We start from the raw sequence: 22,885 nt of genomic DNA on the forward strand, positions 1-22,885 counted from the left end.
ATTGTATATAGGTTTGATTTCTCAGCAGCAGAGTTGATAGCAAAATCTGTTATATTGTGAACTCACATGTTTTTTTCACCCCTTATTAACTGTTTTGAATACAGGCCCACTGCATGTGAAATTTGCATATGTACTGTGACATCATAAACCCCATTGCAAGAGAACCTAGCTACAGACTGAAGGTAGTCTACTAGGTGTTAATCAAATACTGTGTTACAAATTGTGAGGTTTTCCCAGTTATAAATGTCATTATTAGGATTTTTGTTTTATTGCAAAGCCAACTAAGGCTGTCAATTGCATCATCTTAACTTATTTCTTCAGATTAACTATTGTCTGTAGTGGGGTTTTCTGTGGATGTGGTGGCATCAGCATAATCTATGTTTCAGGCATCCTATAGAAGAGGATTATTCAGGGGAGCTGGAAAAAAAGGTAAATTATGTCAACTGTGAGTTCTTTCTGCATAAAAAGAGGTATAAACTTATGAAATACAAAATATATCCATTTAATGTTTTTTGGTTTTTGAGAAGGTACACCTACCTGATTTTTGGAATGGGGTGAATACACTAATAGATCTTCCTATGGCTTTCTCCCTCTCTTCATTTAAGCTTTTTACCCACATGTTTCCTTTGATGAGAAGCTTTCCACATCAAGTATATTCTAAATAGCCTTTGTCATTCTCTGATTATTTACCTTGCTTTATTTTTTTTTAAGAATTTAGTACCATTCCAAATTATATATTTGTCTCTTCAGCTAAAGGGTGTCCCAAAATTCACGCAAGAAGTAATTTTGATAGAAAACACAGGTTTATAATTAAAAATTGTAAATTTTTATTGATTCATAAAGTATACAGTATAGGGTTATATATGGAATAGCATATCGGGTAAATGGCCTCCACGGCTTTGCTGGCACATACGTACTCTGTTGTTGAAATTTTCCATGACCGTCTTGCATAAATGTGGCTGAATTTCATTGATACAGCGCTCAATTTCCTCCTTCAAGGCATGGGTGGTCATGGGCTTGTTGGCATAAACTTTAGACTTCAAAAAACCCCAAAGAAAAAAGCCCAACGGCGTTAAATCGCATGATCTGGGCGGCCAATTCTGATCACCAAAACGGGAAATTACACGACCAGGAAAAGACTCATGCAGTAATTGAATTGTTTCTCAGGCTGTATGGCATGTGACACTGTCTTGTTGAAACCACATGTCGTCCACATCCATATGTTGCAATTTAGGCACAAAAAACTGGATTATCATGTCGCGATAGCGAGCACCATTAACTGTTATTGCCTGAGCAGCCGCTTTTTCGAAGAAGAATGGTCCGATGATGCCTCCAGCCCAAAATCCGCACCAAACAGTGACACGTTATGGATGCATTTGTTTCTCAACAATCACTCGTGGATTTTCTGAACCCCAAATGTGACAAATTTGTCGATTAACCAAGCCATCTAGATGAAAATGAGCCTCATCGCTGAAGATGATTTTGTTCGAAAAATCAGCATCCACTTCTTGTTGTTCCATAATCCATTTACATATGTGCCAGCAAAGCCATGGAGGCCATTTACCCGATATGCTATTCCATACATAACCCTATACTGTATACTTTATGAATCAATAAAAAATTTACAATTTTTAATTATAAACCTGTTTTTTCTATCAAAATTACTTCTTGCGTGAATTTTGGGACACGCTTTATTTTCTGTTTCCTCCTGATCTAGGAGAGGAGAGACTTTTGTTGTTTACTGCTATGTCCCCACTGTCTAGACTAGTCAACATGGAATGCTCCCTTGTTCCTGTGAGATTTTTGCTTACTAGAAACTCTTCAAATGAATATTTGATGTTTATAAGAAATTTTTTTTAAATTTTTTTATTGATTTTAGAGAGAGGGCGGAAGGCAGAGAGAGAGATTGATTTGTTGTTCTACCCACTTATTTATCCGTTCATTGGTTGATTCTGTATGTACCCTGACTGGGGATTGAATCTAAAACCTTGGCATATTGGGATGATACTCTAAACAACTGAGCTACCTGGCCAGGACTAAAAGAAAATTTTCTATTTCTACCTTTAGTATGCATATTTTATTTTAAGTGAAGTAAAGCTTACATCTCTGTAACAGTGGTTGGTGTCTTTTAAGAAAGACTTAATTCCCTTCTCTTTCAAGGGCTTCTTTAGAATTCTATTTGTACATTATGAATTAAGTAACTATGTAATACTCTGCAGATTACACTTTGTCAACATTTCTCAGATCTTTATTTTCTGTCTGAGCTGTAACCCAAGCATGAGTCTCATAATTATCCTTGCCTATTAAACATTTCCACCTGGTTGCCCTGCCATTGCTTTCAACCTAGCCTTCCTAACTGAATCTGCCACCTTCCCCAAAACAAAAAGATGTTTTTTTATTTACCCATCTTTGCCTTTATGGCCACCATGCATGTTCTTCAGTCATTGCCTGTTCCTTCTCAGCCATCTGTGTACCATACTTCAAGGGTGCTATATAATCAGTATAATAATAAAATAGTGCTAAGATGTTGAAGGTAGGGAGCCATGTGAATTTTTTAAAATTTTATGAATAATGGTGAAATTTAGCCTGTTAGCTGTACCAACACAGTTATAGGCTTAATACTACTCACTTAATGCCAGTCACTTTTGGCAATAAGAATAAAGAATGTCTGACAGGTTCTCTAGATCTAAAGGGTTTTTGTTTTGTTTTTAAGGATACTGTACATCTGAATTCTTTATTTCAATAGGGTAGTGAAAGAGTTGTCTCATGAGGTTTTGCACTACCCAGAGTTTGGACATAGAGAAGTTTCATTGCAATTATAGAATTCATATAGCTCATCTCTAGAAGGCTAGGAATATAGTTTTATATTAGTGAGTACAGCTCCTTTTCTGTAGCAGGTATTACTTCTTTTTTTAAATTAAATCTTTATTCAGATTATTACAGTTGTTCCTCTTTTTTCCCCCATAGCTTCCCTCCACCCGGTTCCCACCCCGCCCCTCCACCCTTACCCCCCCTCCACTGTCCTCATCCATAGGTGTATGATTTTTGTCCAGTCTCTTCCCGCACCCCCCACACCCCTTTCCTCTCCAAGAATAGCCAGTCCACTCCCTTTCTATGCCCCTGATTCTATTATATTCACCAGTTTATTCTGTACATCAGATTATTTATTCACTTGATTTATAGATTCACTTGTTGATAGATGTGTATTTGTTGTTCATAATTTTTATCTTTACCTTTTTCTTCTTCTTCCTTTTCTGAAAGGATACCTTTCAGCATTTCATATAATACTGGTTTGGTGGTGATGAACTCCTTTAGCTTTTCCTTATCTGTGAAGCTATTTATCTGACCTTCAATTCTGAATGATAGCTTTGCTGGGTAAAGTAATCTTGGTTGTAGGTTCTTGGTATTCATCACTTGGAATATTTCTTGTCACTCCCTTCTGGCCTGCATAGTTTCTGTTGAGAAATCAGCTGACAGTCTTATGGGTACTCCCTTGTAGATAACTGACATTTTTTCTCTTGCTGCTTTTAAGATTCTCTTTTTTGTCTTTTGCTCTTGGCATTTTAATTATGATGTGTCTTGGTGTGGTCCTCTTTGGATTCCTTTTGTTTGGGGTTCTCTGCACTTCCTGGACTTGTAAGTCTATTTCTTTCACCAGGTAGGGGAAGTTTTCTGTCATTATTTCTTCAAATAGGTTTTCAATATCTTGCTCTCTCTCTCTTCTTCTGTCACCCCCATAATTTGAATGTTGGTACACTTGAAGTTGTCCCAGAGGCTCCTTACACTATCTTCATATTTTTGTATTCTTTTTTCTTTTTGCTCTTCTGGTTGGGTGTTTTTTGCTTCTTTGTATTTCAAATCTTTGACTTGATTCTTGTGATCCTCTCATCTGCTATTGGAACTCTGTATAATATTCTTTATTTCAGTCAGTGTATTCTTAATTTCTAGTTGGTCCTTGTTCATATCCTCAAGGGTCTTACTAGATTTCTTAAGGGTCTCACTCAATTTATCGGTGGTTTCTAGAAAATTCTTGAAAAACCTTATAAGTTTGGTTTTGAACTCTATATCCAGTAGTTTGCTTTCCTTCATTTCTGTCATTTGTGTCCTTTTTCTTTGTCTCCCCATTTTTTATGCTTCCCTGTGTTGATAGAGTGGCTTTGTGTGCTAGGTGTCCTATAGAGTCCAGTGGCTCAGCCTCCCCAATTACCTGAGGTGGACATTCTTGGTGCACCCCCTTGTGGGCTTTGTGCACAGTCTTGTTGTAGTTAAGTCTTGATTGTTGTTGGTATCACTGGGAGGAATTGACCTCCAGGCCAATTGGCTGTGAGAATCAGCTGTGTCTGCAGTGGGAGAGCTTCTGTGCTGGAGACACCCTTCTGGGGCAAGACTTGCTTCAGTGGAGCTTTGGTGCTCACTGAGTCTGCCCCCTGAGTGTGTCCCTTATGGATCTGAGGAGCTGTAATCTGGATGGTCCCACTCTGACTACTTGGTACACTGGCTCTTGGATCTCTAAGGAGGTGCTAATTTAGCCTGTGCCTGAGGCTACCCAGCAGGAGCTACAGAGAGATCTGCAGATTCCTTTTCTTTGTTTGGATTTGGAGGTGCCCAGATGAGGCCCAGCTGTGAAGCAATGCAAGCTGCTTGGGGCCTTGGGCCTTCCTTTGGAAGTTCTAGGGGTCTCTGACCCAGCTGCAGTTTGTTAGGTAATTTTAGATTGCAAAGGGCCAGGCCTTTCATATGCGAAAGCCTCTGCGCACAGCTTTGGTGTGGCGGGGTCTCAGGGAATCAACAGGGGGGAGCGAACAGCTATGGCTGCTCCTCAGTTCTACCCTAAGAGGCCCCGCATCTCAGTGTCCCGATAATCGCCTCAAGCTCCTCTGAGAGAAAGCCGCCCTCGAGTTCCGACCAATGGCAGACGTCCAGTTTCTCCGCGTATGAGTCTGGGTCCCCAGAGACTCGTCTGGAACTGGAGTTCAGAGCAGTTGGGAGCTTGAGACTCCCTCCCATTTGAAAAAGACAATGGCATCCTCAGTTTCCAGACCTTTCTGCGTGCGCCTCCGTACCTCTGTACCTTACTTCCGCATCTCCTCTGAGTAAAGTCTCAGTGTGCTTTTCTCTTTCCTTCTAGTTGTGGAATTTCCACTCAGCCAGCCTTCCTGTGGTTCTGGATGATGTCTGTTTTGTCTTTTAGTTGTATTTTTGAAGTGGTTGTGCGAGGCAGCAATTTTAGGTGTTTACCTGTGCCGCCATCTTGGTTTCTCTCTGTAGCAGGTATTCTTTATTTTATTTTATTAATTTCAGAGAGGAAAGGAGAGGGAGAAAGAGATGGAAACATCAATGATGATATAGAATAATTGATTGGCTCCCTCCTGCATGCCCCCTACTGGGTATCGAGCCTGAAACCTGGGCATGTGCCCTGACCCATGGGAATGGAACCGTGACCTCCTGGTTCATGGGCAATGCTCAACCACCGAGCTATGTGGACTGAGCAACAGCAGTATTCTTGACACTAAGCCATTTTGATAGAGCAATTGTTTAATAAATTAAAACCCTGAAAGACAAAGCAACTTACAGCATGATGTATACTGATAAAAAAACCCATGACTCTTTCTTGAGTTGTTTTTCAGTTCTTCAAAGTATTTAATTTCTTTGAAGCTGAGCCATTCTCCCCCCACCCCATCCCCCCTTCCGCCAAGTGAATATGAGCACTATCTACCATCTCAATCCACAAGTCTGGTCTTTAGGAATACTTGTGGTACTCTTGGGTATAATTTATATAATACTTTGCTTATTCTCTGACATATGAAATCTCCATCAAGGTTACTGGATATGGTGGTTTGGCTATGGAGCTGAAATTACAGCCTGGGTCAGCACCCTGCTCTTCAAGCTGTGAGCCAGGGCTTGGAGCCTACATTACGAGAGAGCAGCAATTTTCATAGTGTGGTGCACAGAACACTGGGGGATTCTCTGAGGACTCTTTTTGGAGATTTGGGAGGATAAAACTATTTTCACAATGATGTTAAGATCTATATTCCTTTTTCTCTGTGTTGTCATTTATACTAATGTTGCAAAAATAATGGGGGGTAAAGCTGTTGGTGCCTTAGCTGGAATCAAGTCAGTGGCACCAAACTGTATAGAAGTCATTGTTTTCTTCACTGCCATTCACTTGCAGTGGGGAAAAAAAGTCAGTTTCATTTAGGAATATTCTTGGTGAAACAGTAAATATTACCAATTGTATTGAGTCTTGACCCTTAAGTACATGTTTTAATATTCTGAGTTATGCAATTAGGACAATCACTGAAAGCATTTCTGCTGCATACTGAAGACCGATGGTGTTCTTGAAAAAATAACACTTGAGTTATTGTTTGAGTGGCAAGATGAACTAGCTGAGTTTTTTTTATAGGACATAATTTTTCTCAAAGGAATGTCTAATAACCAAACTGTGGCTATTTACACTTATTTGGAACATATTTTATCTCAAATGCAAATGAAGTGAGTTTGTCCCTTCAAGGAAAATGACAGTTTTTATTGCCAATGATAAAATTCCAGGTTTTAAGCAGAAGTTTTGAATTTTGGAAAGCCTGCATCTGCTATTTTGAGCTTGATGGCTTCCCAATATGTATAGTTTTCTGATGAGATTGATGTTTATTTCAATTAATGTGGTTTTCTGATAGTGTATAATGAAATGTCAGCATTTAGGCTATCTGCTCAACTCAGTGAGGCAATATCTTCCAAGTAACTACCACATGATGTTACAAAATTGTGCATGGGTAACCATCATGCAAAGTAAAATATAGATCCATAGATTTTAATGTAACAGATATGATTTCATATTCCACATTGCAACTAACCTTTAAGAGACAACCACTTGTTGAGTTTTGGTGTAATATCAAACAATATCCACATTTTTCTGAAAAAGCTATTAAAATACTCCTCCTTTACCAATCATGTCTGAGTGAGGTTCAACTAGAGTTTTTTTTTCTACATACTGACTAAAAAAACATTGCAATAGACTCGGTGCAGAAGTAGGTATAAGAATCTAGCTGTTTCGGTTAAACCATTCACAAAATATTTTTATATTAAAAAAATGTGAAACACTTGTCATTACTTTTTGTTTTAGAAAATTTAATTCTTCATGAAATATTTGTAGCTTGTAATAGATTTATTGTTCTTTAATGAGTTACTAAGTATTTTTTAAATTTCTCAGTTTTAATTTCTAATATAGTAAATATCAATACATATACCCAGTGCTGGGCTGGCGCTGACTCATGAGAGCTGGCTATGTGCACTTTTTCCAACTTTGGATTCAGTGTCATCTGCTGTTGGCTTGAAATCTGCCATAGTAGGAGTATTTACATTACAGAAATCATCAAAAGGTACAAATCAGCATTCTCCCTTCCCAAGATCTGGTTGTTAAACATTTATAGCACCCTACTGGATATAAACCACATAAACAAAAGCTCTTCGAGGTCACTATTAATTTTTAAGAGTGTAAAGGAGAGTCCTGAGACTGAAAAGTTTGACAATTAGTTGTATGGCGAAAGGAGTACCTTTTAGTAATTGATTCACACAGAGGTGGATACCTTTTTTTTAATTTTCCTTTTGTGCTGGTAACATTTAAAGAATAGATCCTCCCAATGGTTTTGTTTGTTTACTTGTTTGTTTTTTAACTTCTTGTTAAGTCTACTGGTTCCATTATGTGATAACCTTTTTATTTTCCCCCAAATCTAAGGTAGACAATAATACCCCAGAGCATGTGAGATGAATTTGCCCTTAGTATATACAGGGTATCCCAAAGAAATATATACATACACTTTGAATAATTGTAAAGGCAGTGTTTATTAATATACATTTCATTTTCAAAATTGAGCTATCAGCTGTTAAAGTGTGTATATATTTTTGGGGGGACACCTGCATGTTGAGTGTCTTTGCCCTAGTTTCTCACTTTTCTGTTCCACTGTTCCAGGCTCATATTGAGGCTATGGCTTCTATACAAAGCCTTCACATATTGTTCAGGTCCATACTAATCTTTCTATTCTGGGCTTTTATGGCCTATACAATTCTGATGACTTTTATGGCCTATATACCATACAGTGGGGCACTTGGCTCTCAACTGTTTGGCGTGCTATTTATTGTTTCTTAGGTGTTAGTTTTAGCAATTTTGCTTTTTACCCTAATGCTCATCACATAGGTTCTAGTGCATGGATAAAGATTTTCTTATTTTTGGATTGCTAAAGTTGTTTACTTTCCAAGGACATGATATTGTAAAAAAAATCTTAGTTTGTTGTTTTAAAATATATACATATTTTTTATTGATTTTAGAGAGGAACAGAGAGGGAGAGAGAGAAACATCAATGATGAGAGAATCATTAATTGGTTGCCTTCTGCACACCTCCCCCCCCCCCCCCCCAACCCCGGGGATCAAGCCTGCAACCTGGGCATGTGCCCTGACCAGGAATCGACCTCCTGGTTCGTAGGTCGATGATGCTTAACCAGTGAGCCACACTGGCTAGGCAATCTTAGTTGTTTTAAACCCAGTTTTTAATAATTCTCTGAAAGTATTAGTATAAGTAGATTGGAAATTACTCCTGTTTCTTAAAGTGAGGTCCCACAGATGCTTTCTGCAAAATTTGTTTGATTCCATTACCACTCATAATGAAAACTGGCAGCTTATTGAGTAAGTCATAATGAATAGTGGAACTTAGTAAAATGTGGCAGTTTCTAAGAATATGCTGACCAAATTGTTTACTAAATAGAAACTTGGCAGATTTTGAAACCAGAGGCATGGAGGTATTATTTTTCCAGTAGGGATCTCTGTCAAAAGCAATCAAGATATCTGTATTGTCTTCTTTCTGTGCAAGCTAAGTGATGGTTCTAGCTTTCTATCTGGATGCCCAAGCTAGGGGAGAGGAAACGTGTGAGAGGGTCACACAAGCTCCAAGGCATGAGCTTTTTATGGGTCAGAAACACTAAGAGCATGAGAGACCTTGGGATTTCTTTGGCCTGTGCTTTTTTCATAATTTGTGTGTGTGTGGCGGGGGGGAGCATTAAGGTAACTTTGCAATTTACATCAGTATTGAGAAAAGGCATTAGTTTGCATCTGGAATAATTCTAGAACACTACGCCGAACATTTCATTTATTAAACAATAATTCACCATATTTAAGTTTTGTCTCCAGTTTCTCTTAAGTTAGAGAGGGTAATTTATACTCTGGCCTGTTAGTAGTCCTGAGGTCGTAGTGAGGTAGTTTAACTGCTTTAGAACTTTGTGCTTAGAACATTCTTAGCCACCGAAGCATGGGAACCGAAAGTGAGGAGCATGGGTTCTTTACTATCTATCACATCAGAGAATGACTGTTCCAGGACAGTGACCACTTCCTAATGGTAAGTACCCGGGATTGCTTATTATTTCTTGGAAGCAGGAAAAATAGTCCAGTTATCATAGTAATGGTATTTCTTTTTTTTAAAAAAAACAAAAAGAACAACAAAAAGGTTCAGCCTTAATCCTCAATCATGCTCATTTTTGCAGGTTTCTGTAGCTGGATCAGGCACCGGAAGAGGCTCCCCAGCTATAACTCTAGTACAGTTACCTTCGGGCCAAACTGTACATGTCCAGGGTGTAATTCAGACACCACAGCCATCGGTTATTCAGTCACCACAGATACAAACTGTTCAGGTTAGCTTCCTGGGTGATTTGTCTTTGACTTTCTTGAGCTTGAGCTTTTTTTTTTTTGCTTTTTCTTTACTAATTTATCCTCTTTTCTTTGGGTAGCTTTTATGATCAAGTCATTTTATTAGAGAATTGGAGGAATTTTCCTTTTACCTGTGAAGTGCATTGTACTCTGCTAGACCCATAGATTTGACTTAAGAGTTGCCATTTTGTTGTCAGCTTTTAATTTGCAGAATGAATAATGTCAGATAAATAATTCTTCACATTGTTACTCTTTGCTCAAACTCGGATTTATTTAGCAAAGTTCTCCAAAGGTGCTTAAAAATATTTTGAGGATTCTTTGGAGATGTCTGATAAACATGTTAATATAAAGATTATAGCACTGATGCTATTTTCATGAATAATCACATTAGTAGGTAGTATATTATTTTTAATTCAATATACATAATCCATAGAAAATAATTATGTATTGTCTCTTGGCCTTACGTTTATTCATCATATACTCCTTTCATATTTAACCTTGGTTTTGTAGATGTGATTATTATTATGGTTGTGATCTGGAGATGTATTTTATTACTTCTTATTATCAAGATTGTTTTTATTTTTTTTCCCCCTTTTTAAAAAAATATTTTTTATTGATTTTGGAGAGAAAATGAGAGGGAGAGAGAGATAGAAACATCAGTGATGAGATAGAATCACTTATTTGCTGCCTCCTGCATACCCTACACTGGGGATCGAGCCCACGACCTCGGGCATGTGCCCTAACCGGGAATTGAACCGTGACCTCCTGGTTCATAGGTCAACATTCAACCACTGAGCCATGCCAGCCAGGCTCAAGGTTGTTTTTAAATCCTTAGCATTTTTTAAAATATATTTTGTTGATTTTTTACAAAGAGGAAGGGAGAGGGATAGAGAGTAAGAAACATCTATGAGAGAGAAACATTGATCAGCTGCCTCCTGCACACCCCCTACTGGGGATGTGCCCACAACCAAGGTACATGCCCTTGACCGGAATTGAACCTGGGACCTTCAGTCCGCAGGCCAGCGCTCTTCCACTGAGCCAAACCGGTTAGGGCCCTTAGCATTTCTTGAAACAAACTTTTTTTTAATGCATCATCAATATAAATTATTAAGTATAGATACTTTTCTTGTGTACTGAATTTACTTCTCTTCTTTTTTTAGGTCAGTTTGTAATTGACCTTTAGATGCTAGACTTATTTGAACCTAATTGGTAACAAAAGTTCTTTGAGGGAAAAATAGAAGCACATACTTAATTAGTCTTGTTTTTCCCCTGCATATTTGAATACAGTTTATTGCAAAATAAGGATGAAGGCTGCAACATGATGTTTGAAGTAATAAATCCACATTCATTAAAAGCTTAGCTATCTCTGCAGCACCAGGTGTTTTAATAATTCTCAGTATTGTCTTTAATTTTTTATTTTTTAGAATATATTTTTATTGATTTCAGAGAGGAAGGGAGAGGGAGAGATAGAAACATCAATGATGAGAGGGAATCATTGACCGGCTGCCTCCTACATGCCCCCTATTGGGGATTGAGCTCGCAACCTGGGCATATGCCCTTGACCGGAATTGAACGTGGGACCCTTCAGTCTGCAGGCCAGTGCTCTATCCACTGAGTCAAACCGGCTAGGGCTTGTCTTTTATTTTTATCCTCCTGTTCCAAGAGTTTCTGACTCTTGGTTCCAAGTGTTTCTGACTCTTTCTGACTCCAATAATAAAACAAGAAAATCTTTCTACTCTTCTTTTTGTATTATGACTTTTATTGGGGTGCAGATATTTCTTAGTTTTAACCTGGCTGGTATTGGAAGAAAGTATTATCTTTTATACTCAGTAGGTTTTTTGGATTTTGTGAAATAGGTGATTTAGGTAGAGGTGGATCTTTTCTTTAAATTCCTACCTTTTGAACGATGGACAAGTCAATCTCTGTGTGAACTTCAGTTTTCAACTTTCTGAAATGGGTAAATTAACAGCTCACATAAGGAGGGTCTTATGATTATATGGGAGATGTGTGAAAGCCCAGTGTAAAGTGATAAATTTTTGATGGTGGTACATGATTATCTGATTGAAACATTTTTTCTAATATATTCTATTCATTGGCGAGTATGCTTATTTGTGGGATGTCCATGACCAGAGATGCATGGTCATATGTGTAGGTGAACATGTATGCTCATCCTATATGCCTTGGGAAGTTTATATTCCTGTTTGTGTTGTTCAGATTTTAATAAGCTCTTTTGATTTTGTCTAAATAAAATTCCCATGTAATTGTAATATTAAGTAAAGTGAGTTTTGTGAACTCAGAACTATCTTAGGCCTTGAATGAGAAATGGCTGAATATAATGAGAGCAGTCATGTTGTAGAGAGATTTTTTATTTTAGTTCTCTGACTTTGTTTAATAATCATTTTATTGACTTGAAAAAAAAATGAAATCATGCTCAAAACTCTGATCTTTCCTTTAAGGAGAAATTCCTTATTTTGACCTTCAAGACCTACCATTATCAAGCCCCAACGGACTTGTTTACCTGCTTAAATATTCTTTCTTCTTTGGACCTATTTAATGTCTGATTTGAAAACCCAGCTCCAGTCAGCTGTGGTGTTGTGAAGAGAGCAGTGAAATCAAGATGCTTTTTTCTGCCTCTGTTACTGGCTCACTCACTCCCTGCTGGATATGTGAGAGTGCTTTCAGGGTTGGGTCTGCTGTATATTATATTTAGGCCTTTCCTATGAAGCCTCACTTGACGTTCTAACCACTCTTATTTGCATTTCTGTAATATTTATTTATTATTTTCACCATTCCTTTCCAGACACACTTGTTCTACAACTGAAATGTTTGTGTCTGTGCTTCCTTTCTTAAGCCAAGTGTAAGCTCCATTAGTGCGGTTTCAGTGTGTTCTGTTTGCTGGACACTTTCTGAGTACCTGACTTAATACTGCACACAGAGACCCTTAGTCACACTTTTTTTTTTTTTTAAATTCTCATCGGAGGATATGTTTTTTAGAGACAGAGACATACCAATGTGAGAGAAACATGTCAATTGGTTGCCTCCTGTATGAGCCCTGACTGAAGCTTGAACCTGCAACCTAGGTATGTATGTGCCCTGATGGGAATTGAACCCACGACATTTGGTGCACAGAATGATGCTCCAACCAACTGAGCTTCCCAAACAGGGCCATAGTCACACTTTTTTAAATAAAGGAGATCATATCTTTTATGATGCATTTCAGAAACTCTTGTATTATAGGTAGCAACAATCACAGAAACAGATGAGTCTACAGAATCAGAAGGTGTAATTGATTCTCATAAACACAGAGAAATCCTTTCACGAAGACCTTCTTATCGGTAAGTTAAGTTTCCACTGTAATGATACTTTTTTTTAAAAAAAGGGAGAGTAATTAATTATACATTAAACCAATTCTTCCACTATAGCTTTTCTAAGTGTCATTACTGTATCTTAATTATTTGTATTGTTAAATTATGTTTTAGAAAAATACTGAATGAACTTTCCTCTGATGTGTCTGGTGTTCCCAAGATTGAAGAAGAAAAATCAGAGGGAGAAGGAACACCACCTAACATCGCTACCATGGCAGTACCGACTAGCATATATCAGACTAGCACGGGGCAATACAGTATGTATGCTGCAATTCGATATGATAGTGCTAGCTTTTAAATCTTCTCTTGTTACATTGAAGCAACCTGGGTTTTGACATTAAATTGTTCCATTTTAAAAATGCATCATAATATCTAAACTATGTATCAGAATGAAAAGTATATCTTAAAGAAGTGAGAGATTTGTATTGACAACTGTCATATACTTTTGGTAAAATTTTGCTTTTACTGAATATAGAAGAAAATTTTGAATTTAAAATAAAGGGAGTTTTTTTCTTATTTATATGTTTATATTAATGTGTAGTAAAAATTTTAAACTTAACTGTTTTTTGTTGCCTGTTGCCTTTATGATGCATGCAAACATAATAAGATACAAATGTCTGTATTTCATTCTTGTTGGCTTTTACTATCAACAATTACATTTTCTACTTACTAATTTAAAAGAAGGACATATGTTTTCTAAATTATGTTTTTAAATGTAATTCTGTTTTCACTAGTCTACTGTGTTGATTTATGCTGCAGTTTTTCCCAGACTAGAATGGAAAAATGTTTAATTTTTTAAAACTACAGCAATTAGATCATTTTATTTGAAATTTTAAGCACCAAAAGCTCTAAATAAACAGATAAATTCACATTTAGTCTTGTGCATTTTAATGGGCTATTCATTCTGTGCTTTTTGCTCAAATTAAAGCACTAGGTTCCCCACCCCCACCCCCCCAATCAAGACCATTTGATACATAAAAATACTTTAGTAAAAAATGGAGCTCTAGGAAGGAAAAAGTGTGTAGGGAAACACGATAGAAAAAGGACTGAAAAAGAGCAAAGAAACCCACCAAAGCTGCTTAGGTACTGGAATATGTGTGATATTAAATACTGTGTTTCTCCAAAAACAGTGTTAAGATTTTATATATGTTTTCTGTTTTCCTTTAAAAAGTAATAATACCTAGCCCTAGCTGGTTTGGCTCAGTGGATAGAGCGTTGGCCTGCAGACTGAAGGGTCCCGGGTTTGATTCCAGTCAAGGGCACATGGCTGTAGTTGGGGGCATGCATAATGTCCATCATCATTGATGTTTTTATCTCTCTCTCCCTCTCCCTTCCTCTTTCCCTAAAAAAAATCAATTAAAATATTTTTTAAAGTAGTAATACCTAGAAAGTCTCAAGTCTTAATTTAAGACTTGTCTCTTAAAACAAGCTATAATCTCCTTTAGTCTTTGGGAAAACCTTATAGAGTCATTAGTTTTTTAGGATTTTTCTTACAATGGTGGTAGATTTGCAGCATTAAACTCTCCTTTGGTAATTCTGATTCTGTGGGTAGCTCCTACATAACACCTGGCAGAATTGGGGTATAATTTGTCCACAGTCCCTACAACAGTGGTTCTCAACCTTCCTAATGCTAACACTTTAATACAGTTCCTCATGTCGTGGTGACCCCCAACCATAAAATTATTTTTGTTGCTACTTCATAACTGTAATTTTGCTACTGTTATGAATCGTAATGTAAATAGCTGATATGCAGGATGTATTTTCATTGTTATAAATTGAACATAATTAAAGCATAGTGATTAATCACAAAAACAATATGTAATTATATATGTGTTTTCCGATGGTCTTAGGCGACCCCTGTGAAAGGGTCGTTCGACCCCCTAAGGGGTCGCGACCCACAGGTTGAGAACCGCTGCCCTACAGGCTGCTGAGTGGACATGTCCTAAGTCCTGCTGTCTGTAGGAGTTGGACCTTGAGGTTTTCACTGTCATTTCTCTTCATTAATTCTCAGATTTATATGCCTTTGTGTGACATATGGTGGGAGTTTTAGAACTGAAAATCAGAGTTTGCCAGGTGTGTGCCTTGGCATTGTGCAACATACAGTGTCCACCATCCCCAGAGTGGCTGCGCAGGGCTTGCATGGACCTCCTGGGACCTCCTGACTGGTCAGCTGTACACATATTATCTTTTTCTATTTGTGTTATAACAGGGAAAAGGTTGGAAATTACTGATTAAATAATGCTCAGGGGACATCTTAAAATTTGAGGAATTATCTAAGATGCCATCTTGAACATATAATTTTGAACATCATCTGGCATATCCTAATGCCGCTTAGGAATTGATAAAAGCAGTGATCTCTTTACAAGGTGATATGGACAGGGATGAGCAGTGGGTTAATTTGCTTAGATTATTAGCCATAATTTTGAAATCATGAAAACATTGGGTTGAGAGAATTTTGAAGCTAGAGATGATGTGAAGGCATCCTGGTCCTGTCATTTGCCAACTGTATCAAAGCAAGCTTTGTTTTTCCCATCTCAGGTTTTTAGTCTTTGAAGTGGGAATAATAGTAAATTGGCAAACTCTGGGGTTAGCGTGAGAACACAAGGAGATAACAGGCAAAAGTAGGGAAAAGAAATATGCTATTTTGACATGTCACAGAGAAATGTAAGCTAGCTGTGGCGATGTCTATTCACATTCCCTGAAGCCTTTACTTCTTGTGCTCTTAGTGCAGTTTGGAGAAGAGGGCTCAGCTTTAAACATCGCTGTGAGTTGGGGGCAAGCAGGGGAGCAGTCAGGAGCTCTGGTTGAAAAATTGAAAGTCCAGTGTTTAGAAGTTAGGCATTTATCTATTTGCCACATTAGAGGCCCTGGACTATCTCTTATTTAGGTTTCTTAATTTGGACACATACAGTATTGGTCCTGGCAATTATTTTTTTTTCCTGGCAATTATTTCAATGAAAAGTTTGTGCTGGTTCTGTGTGTGTTGTCCCATGTAAAAATTGGCATTTATTGATTCACAAAAAATGGTATTGCCTCTGTTAAAAATGAATTGTGTAAACATTTAGTAACACTTATTTCTGTTGAAGCTAGAGACACATTCTTTCATTTGAAGAGTGAATATTAACATTTCAACTTTTTATAAGACATTTATTTTAATTGGCGGATAATTTATATTTACACATGCACAAGATCTGTTTTCTTTCATTGTATTTCTTACTAGGAATAACTTAATAGATATTAATGCTTTAATGTTCTTCCTAAATATCTAGAAATAGAAACAATCTGGTTTTAGACTAGTGAAGTTCATTTTACTAGAATTTCTGGAGATTTTTCTATGTATTTTCATGTACCTATTTTTGAAACCCTTTCATAACCTTTTATTATAAAAATTAATTTTTTCTTTAACTTTTATCCATGGATGACTTTTCCTAAAACTTTGTTTGTTTTTCAAAGTTTATTATGTTAATAGTATTTTTAATTTGGTATAATATAAAGTTAAAGTTAAAAACAAAAAGAAGTAAATAATTTTGTGTGTCAAAATTGAAGAAATAAAAATAAGTATTGCCCGGCCAGTGTTGCTCAGTGGTTGAGCTTTGACCCATGAACCAAGAGGTCGCTGGTTTGGTTCCCAGTCAGGGCATATGCCCAGGTTGCAGGCTTGATCCCCAGTAGCGAGAGACAGCCGATTAATGTTTCTCTCTCATCTATATTTCTGTCTCTTCCCTCTCCCTTTCTCTCTTTCTCAAATCAATAAAAATATATATATATATTTTTAAAATATATTTTATTGATTTTTACAGAGAGGAAGGGAGAGAGATAGAGAGTTAGAAACATCGATGAGAGAGAATCATCGATCAGCTGCCTCCTGCACATCTCCTACTGGGGATATGCCCGCAACCCAGGTACATGCTCTTGACCGGAATCGAACCTGGGACCTCTCAGTCCGCAGGCCGATGCTCTATCCACTGAGCCAAACCGGTTTCGGCGATAAAAATATTTTTTTAAAAAAGTAAGTGTATTCAGGTTTCCCCATACGCAAGTTGTTACATTTTTATGTTTATTACTATTTTATTTTTTGTTAATCCTCATCTGAGGATATTTTTTCCATTGATTTTTAGAGAGAATGTAAGAGTGGGGGGAGGGGGGGAGTAAGAGAGATATAGAGAGGGAGAGAGAACTTAGATGTGAGAGAGACACATTCATTGGTTGCCTCCCATGGGTGCCCTGACCGAGCTGGGGATTGAACCTGCAAGGGAAGTATATGTCCTTGACCTAGAATTGAACCCGAGACCCTTTGATGTGTGGGGCTATGATCTAACCATTGAGCAACACCAGCCAGGGCTAAGTTGTTACATTTTAAATAGTTGAATGTTAAATATTTGACAGAAGCTGGCCTTGTTACTTCAACTTGATTTTTAATAACAAAAACTAAGAAGTGAAAGAATAGTCTTACCTTTTCTACACTGGGGGTAGGAAAAATAACTTAAAATGGGCAGGGATTCATTATTGTAACACCAAGAAAATGAGCTACACTTCAGTATCTTTACTGAACGTACAGATCTTGGCTATAGGTTTGTTGTATGCCAATTAAATCATTCTGGTCAAAGAAAATCTATTTTGTCTCAGGAGAATATTTTTAAAGATGGTGGTTCAGGGGTTTAGAATTAGCAAAGAATTTACTTCCTGTGTAAGACATGAATTAAATGAGAGAGAATTCACAAATGCATAGTTAAAGCAACTATAGAGATTAAAGTGTTTGAAGTGTACTTCATTAAATTTTCTCTAAAGACAGTTGTTTTTTATCCCTCATTCTACTATACCTAGCCTGACCTCTTAAAAAATAAGAACTATCACCCAAGACTTCAAATATTATTTTTCCAAATGTTCCTTGTCTCTGCTTGCTTCTACTTTATTTTACTAGGGACTTTGTTAGAATGAGTTTCTATTAACTCATTTTACTGGAATTCTTATACACTAAAGGTAAGTGGGTCAATCCAAAATCCACCATTATGAAAAAGATATAAATGAACTGTATGGACTGCTAAAGAATTCAGAATTATCAGGCGATTCATATGAGTAAACACAATTCCAATTCTTCATAATAAGAATTTGCACATGATAGGCTTACATATTCTAAAATATATGCAGTTGCATTTATTTACTGTAAGTAGTGACTGCTTACATTCTCCCAAGGTAATTGTCAAAGCAAACATAGGAGGTATCTACTTAATGTAAATCTGTTTTTTTTTAACCTTGGTGTTGCTATTCTTGTTTTAGCTTGAGGCTGTTTTAGTGTTTCTTCTGCTTTTAAGGTAGGAGTACTTACACAGTCTGTTTTGTACTCACATTTTGAATTTAAAGCTTAGAATTCACTGGAAAAAAAAGTCTGTTGTTCTATTTAAAGTTAATTAAATGAAAATTTAATTGTAATTTACAATAAAGATAGTTTTAAAATATAATTAAACACTTACATATTTATGTATTTGAATTAGCTCTTTCATACATGTTTATGATTAAAAATATGTTAGCATCAAGTAAAAAGGTCAGATGAAATTTTATTTTATTTTTTTAAAATTTATCTTCTTTTGATTTTCTTTCTTTAAAATTAATATATTTTTATTGATTTCAGAGAGGGAGAGAGAGAGAGAAACATCAATGTTGAGAGAGAATCATTTATTGGCTGCCTTCTGCATGCCCCCTATTGGGGATCGAGCCTGCAACCAGGGCATGTGCCCTTGGCTGGAATTGAACCCTGAACCCTTCAGTCCGCAGGCTGACGCTCTATCCACTGAGCTAAACTGGTTAGGGCAGTCAGATGAAATTTTAAATAAATTCTCTTTCCTCATTTGTTCATGAACTTTTTTTCTTGTTTTCTACCCTTATTTATCTTTCTTTTTGTCTTTTGTTGATTTTACAAGGCTTTAAAATATCTTTTAATTAAACTTTTTTAACATCAAAATTCTTGAATTTTCATCCTATAAGTAATATATTCCGTACAACGATATTAATAGTTTTAGGGGAGAAGTCCTCAGTGGCATTGAATAGTAGAAATAGCAGATTTTTAAAATATGGTTTTGTATAATAGGAATTTTAAAAAAAAATATTGCCTGGATTAGTTGATATGATAGCATCTTGGTAACTGTGATAAATGGTAAATTGGAGATGAGGAAATCATACTTGGGTTAATACTGATTTTAAACTAATGCCATGCCTGTATAAGGCTATATATAAAAACATTTGTGCCGAAACCGGTTTGGCTCGGTGGATAGAGCATCGGCTTGCAGACTGAAGGGTCCCGGGTTCGATTCCGGTCAAGGGCATGTACCTGGGTTGCGGGCACATCCCCAGTGGGGGATGTGTAGGAGGCAGCTGATCGATGATTCTCTCTCATCGATGTTTCTAACTCTATCTCTCTCCCTTCCTCTCTGTAAAAAATCAATAAAAAAACAACAACAAAAAAACACACAAAAAAAACATTTGTGTAACCACTAGAACTAATGTAGTAGAAAAATAACTTAGTAAATTAATGAATTACACTTTACCCAGACAGTTTCTTTCTTAATGAAAGATCAGTATGTCCAACATTCAACTGGTGCATATAGAGTGCCCCACTTAATTATGTGGTATAGCTCACCTAAGATTTGGGGTGGGGGAAGGTAGGTATCTCCCAGAGCAACTAGAATAGCAGAGCTTAACCTCTACCCACCACTTCTATGAGCAGATAACATACTAACAGTCTTGAACAAATTAATAATGGACATTGGAGTAGAATATAGTTGAATATATAATGTAGTTATTCGTTTTTATTTCAATTTAGATATTTTATGAAACTATAATGTTATTAAGGATTACTTAAAAGAGGAAAATAAGTATGCATATAGACTAAAATAAAAGAACAATTTTACTTCTGCTTGAGTCCCAAGTAGTATTCGTAGACCAATGTGGACTCTTCATTGCTCACAACAGTGTGGGCATAGGAATAAGCATTTTTGTCTCAGTTGCATGTCTCAGCTTATCAGTACTAATATGAATTTTTTTTCTTATAATTATTCCTTTCCTTTTTCTCATAAAACCCTCTTGCTTTCACCCTGTAATCAGGGCACTGTTTGAGTTTCTGCCTAAAACTGCTCCCCAAATTACAATTCTTTGACCCCAAATAAATGCTTGTCTCATTTCGGCTTTTAAAATTTAGGTTAACACTAGGCCTTGTGCTTCATATACAGTGTAGTTACATTACTATGGGTGTTGTTTCTCAAAGCACTATTTCTATGACATCAAACTAATTATCAGCTGAAAATACACACTCAAATGTATGATAACATAAAATTTATTCATGTCCCGCCATGAAGGTTCAGGAAGCATTATCTCTTCTTTTTCATACTGTACTTCTCTTTTAAGAAGGTAGATATGGTTAAATCTCTCACAAACCCTTTTATTGCAAAGGGTGAATCTCGAGACCCTTGAAATCTTTGGAAAGTCGTGATGAATCTTGTTTTTAAAATGTGGACAGAATATAATTCTCTGGATGAACCCAATAAGTGATGTTACAGCAGAGTGTCTCAGCTTCAGCAATGTTGACATTTAATACTGATTCTTCCGTTTCTGCTAACCCTGTTCTAATAGTGGCCTGTCAGTGAGCTAAAATACGGACGATATATCTATGTTGAACTCTTAAAAAAAAATGGTAACCCATCTTTTTGTGTAAGGCCCTAGAACCTTATGTCAACGAATTAAAGATTTGTTGTTGTTACTCTTTCCAATGGTTCTGACAGGTTTATAGGATCACTCATCACTTAAGTGATCCTTTGCTTAGATACTATTAAAATATTAGGGAATGACTTGGAAATGTTCAGAGTATGGTTTAGATGCTACTGTAACATTCCTGTAAGGTATTTACATTGATTTATTAGTATTGTCTTATTCTGATGATGTGCTATTTTTTCTTCATTGTAAAATCTAGTTAGCTATTTTATGTGATTAAAAAAGAAAAAAAGAAAAAGATAGGCCTGCCTGTGTGGCTCAGTAGTTGAGCGTCATGGTTCAGTTCCCGGTCGGGGCACATGCCTGTGTTCCAGGCTCCATCCCCAGTTGGGAGCATGCAGGAGGCAGCTGATCAATGATTCTCTCTCATCATTGATATTTCTGTCTCCCTCCCTCTTCATTCCTCTCTGAAATAAATTTAAAAAAATACATTTTTTAAAAAGATAGCTATTGATTCCACCTAATCTTCAGTGTTTAAAACGTAGAGTCATAATCTTTATGTTCAAGTATACCTAACTCTCAGATACTTAGATTTGTCTATTAAGTGACATTTAAAAACATTTCACTTGATTAGTTATTCCTTTGAAACTTTCAGTTAATTATGTTAATTTTTAAACATGACTGGCGGGGGATAGGGGAGCTTAGGGGACTGTCTAGGGCGGGGGGGATAAAATGGACACATATGTAATACCCTTTGTAATATTTTAAGCAATAAAAAAAAAAACATGACTGGCAAGTCTCAGTATTTAGAGGAAATCCTCATAGTTGTTGCTATTAGCTGAGTTAGTTATTTAAGACACTTGGTGTAGAGGTTAATATTGTAGCACAAATTGTTTCAATACAGTATCTTTTAAGGTCCTTTGCAACTTAACATTTTATATTTCAGGATTCTCCTGATACAGTCAAAATGGTAAAGGCTACAGTTTTGTAGACTTGAGCTTTAAAAATATATATATGTTTTGTGAAAAGCTATTTTCTTCTGATGATAAATTAGAAAAGTAGTTGAATGAAGGTACAAATTCATTATATTTATGATGCTCAATGGAATTTCACTGACCATTTCTTAAAAGAATGCTGTTTATACCTAAAAATATCTGAAAGGGCCTGGCCAGTGTGGCTCAGTGGTTGAGGGTCGACCTATGAACAAGGAGGTCACAATTCAATTCCTGGTCAGGGCACATGCCCAAGTTGTGGGCTCGATCCCCAGTTCAGGGGGCAGCTGATGGATGATTTTCTCCCATCGATGTTTCTATCTCTCTCTCTCTCTCTCTTGAAGCTGGACTTTCTCCCTATATGTATCTGCTCTCTTTTTAAATAATTTAGTTGGATGGGTGCCAGGGAAGAAGAAGGCTCCATGAGCTCTATATATTTCGATCAGTTCTGAATATAAGTTATTTTCAAATACTTAGGAGCCTTTTCAGAATATTGTCCTGTGGCCCTAGCTCAGTGATGGCGAACCTTTTGAGCTTGGTGTGTCAGCATTTTGAAAAACCCTAACTTAACTCTGGTGCCGTGTCACATATAGAAATTATTTGATATTTGCAACCATAGTAAAACAAAGATTTATATTTTTGATATTTATTTTATATATTTAAATGCCATTTAACAAAGAAAAATCAACCCAAAAAATGAGTTCGTGTGTCACCTCTGACACACGTGTCATAGGTTCGCCATCACTGCCCTAGCTGGTTTGGCGCAATGGATAGAGCACCAGCCCGCGGACTGAAGGGTCCTGGGTTTGATTCTGGCCAAGGGCACATGCCCGGGTTGCGGGCTTGATCCCCAGTAGGGGATGTGCAGGAGGCAACCAATCAATGACTCTCTCTCATCACTGATATTTCTATCTGTCTCTCCCTCTCCCTTCCTCTTTGAAATAAATAAAAATATATATATTTTAAAAAGAATATTGTCCTGTGAAAGAGGATCTCCTTATCAATTCAACATATACTTATATAAAAACCATGGGTGGTGTTCCTCCCATACAGATGAACAGCCGTGACTGAGTGGAAGGAAGTCAGTCAGTCCTACAGGGGTTGTCTTGGCAACGGCTGCGCCCTCCCCCAAGCTG

At 36.9% G+C, this 22,885-nt stretch overlaps 1 protein-coding gene across 15 annotated transcripts in view; it reads left to right on the forward strand.

Annotated features, from left to right (window-relative positions):
- Positions 1–22,885, forward strand: part of CREM (cAMP responsive element modulator) — a gene marked incomplete at its 5' end in the record, with an annotated part of 96,985 nt that overhangs the window by 49,061 nt on the left and 25,039 nt on the right. For 8 of the 15 annotated variants that reach the window (XM_081109802.1, XM_081109803.1, XM_081109807.1 and 5 more), the window contains 2 exons: positions 12,929–13,026; positions 13,171–13,313. The exons of 1 other annotated variant lie outside the window; for it this stretch is intronic. In XM_081109802.1, coding sequence (XP_080965928.1) covers positions 12,929–13,026; positions 13,171–13,313 — 241 coding nt within the window. Of the gene's footprint in view, positions 1–9,528; positions 9,676–12,928; positions 13,027–13,170; positions 13,314–22,885 lie in introns of all 15 variants that reach the window. 6 more of the 15 variants (XM_081109804.1, XM_081109806.1, XM_081109800.1 and 3 more) reach the window with 1 other exon arrangement.

The sequence above is a fragment of the Myotis nattereri genome (genome assembly GCF_964212035.1).
Source record: "Myotis nattereri genome assembly, chromosome: 1".
Lineage (NCBI taxonomy): Eukaryota > Metazoa > Chordata > Mammalia > Chiroptera > Vespertilionidae > Myotis > Myotis nattereri.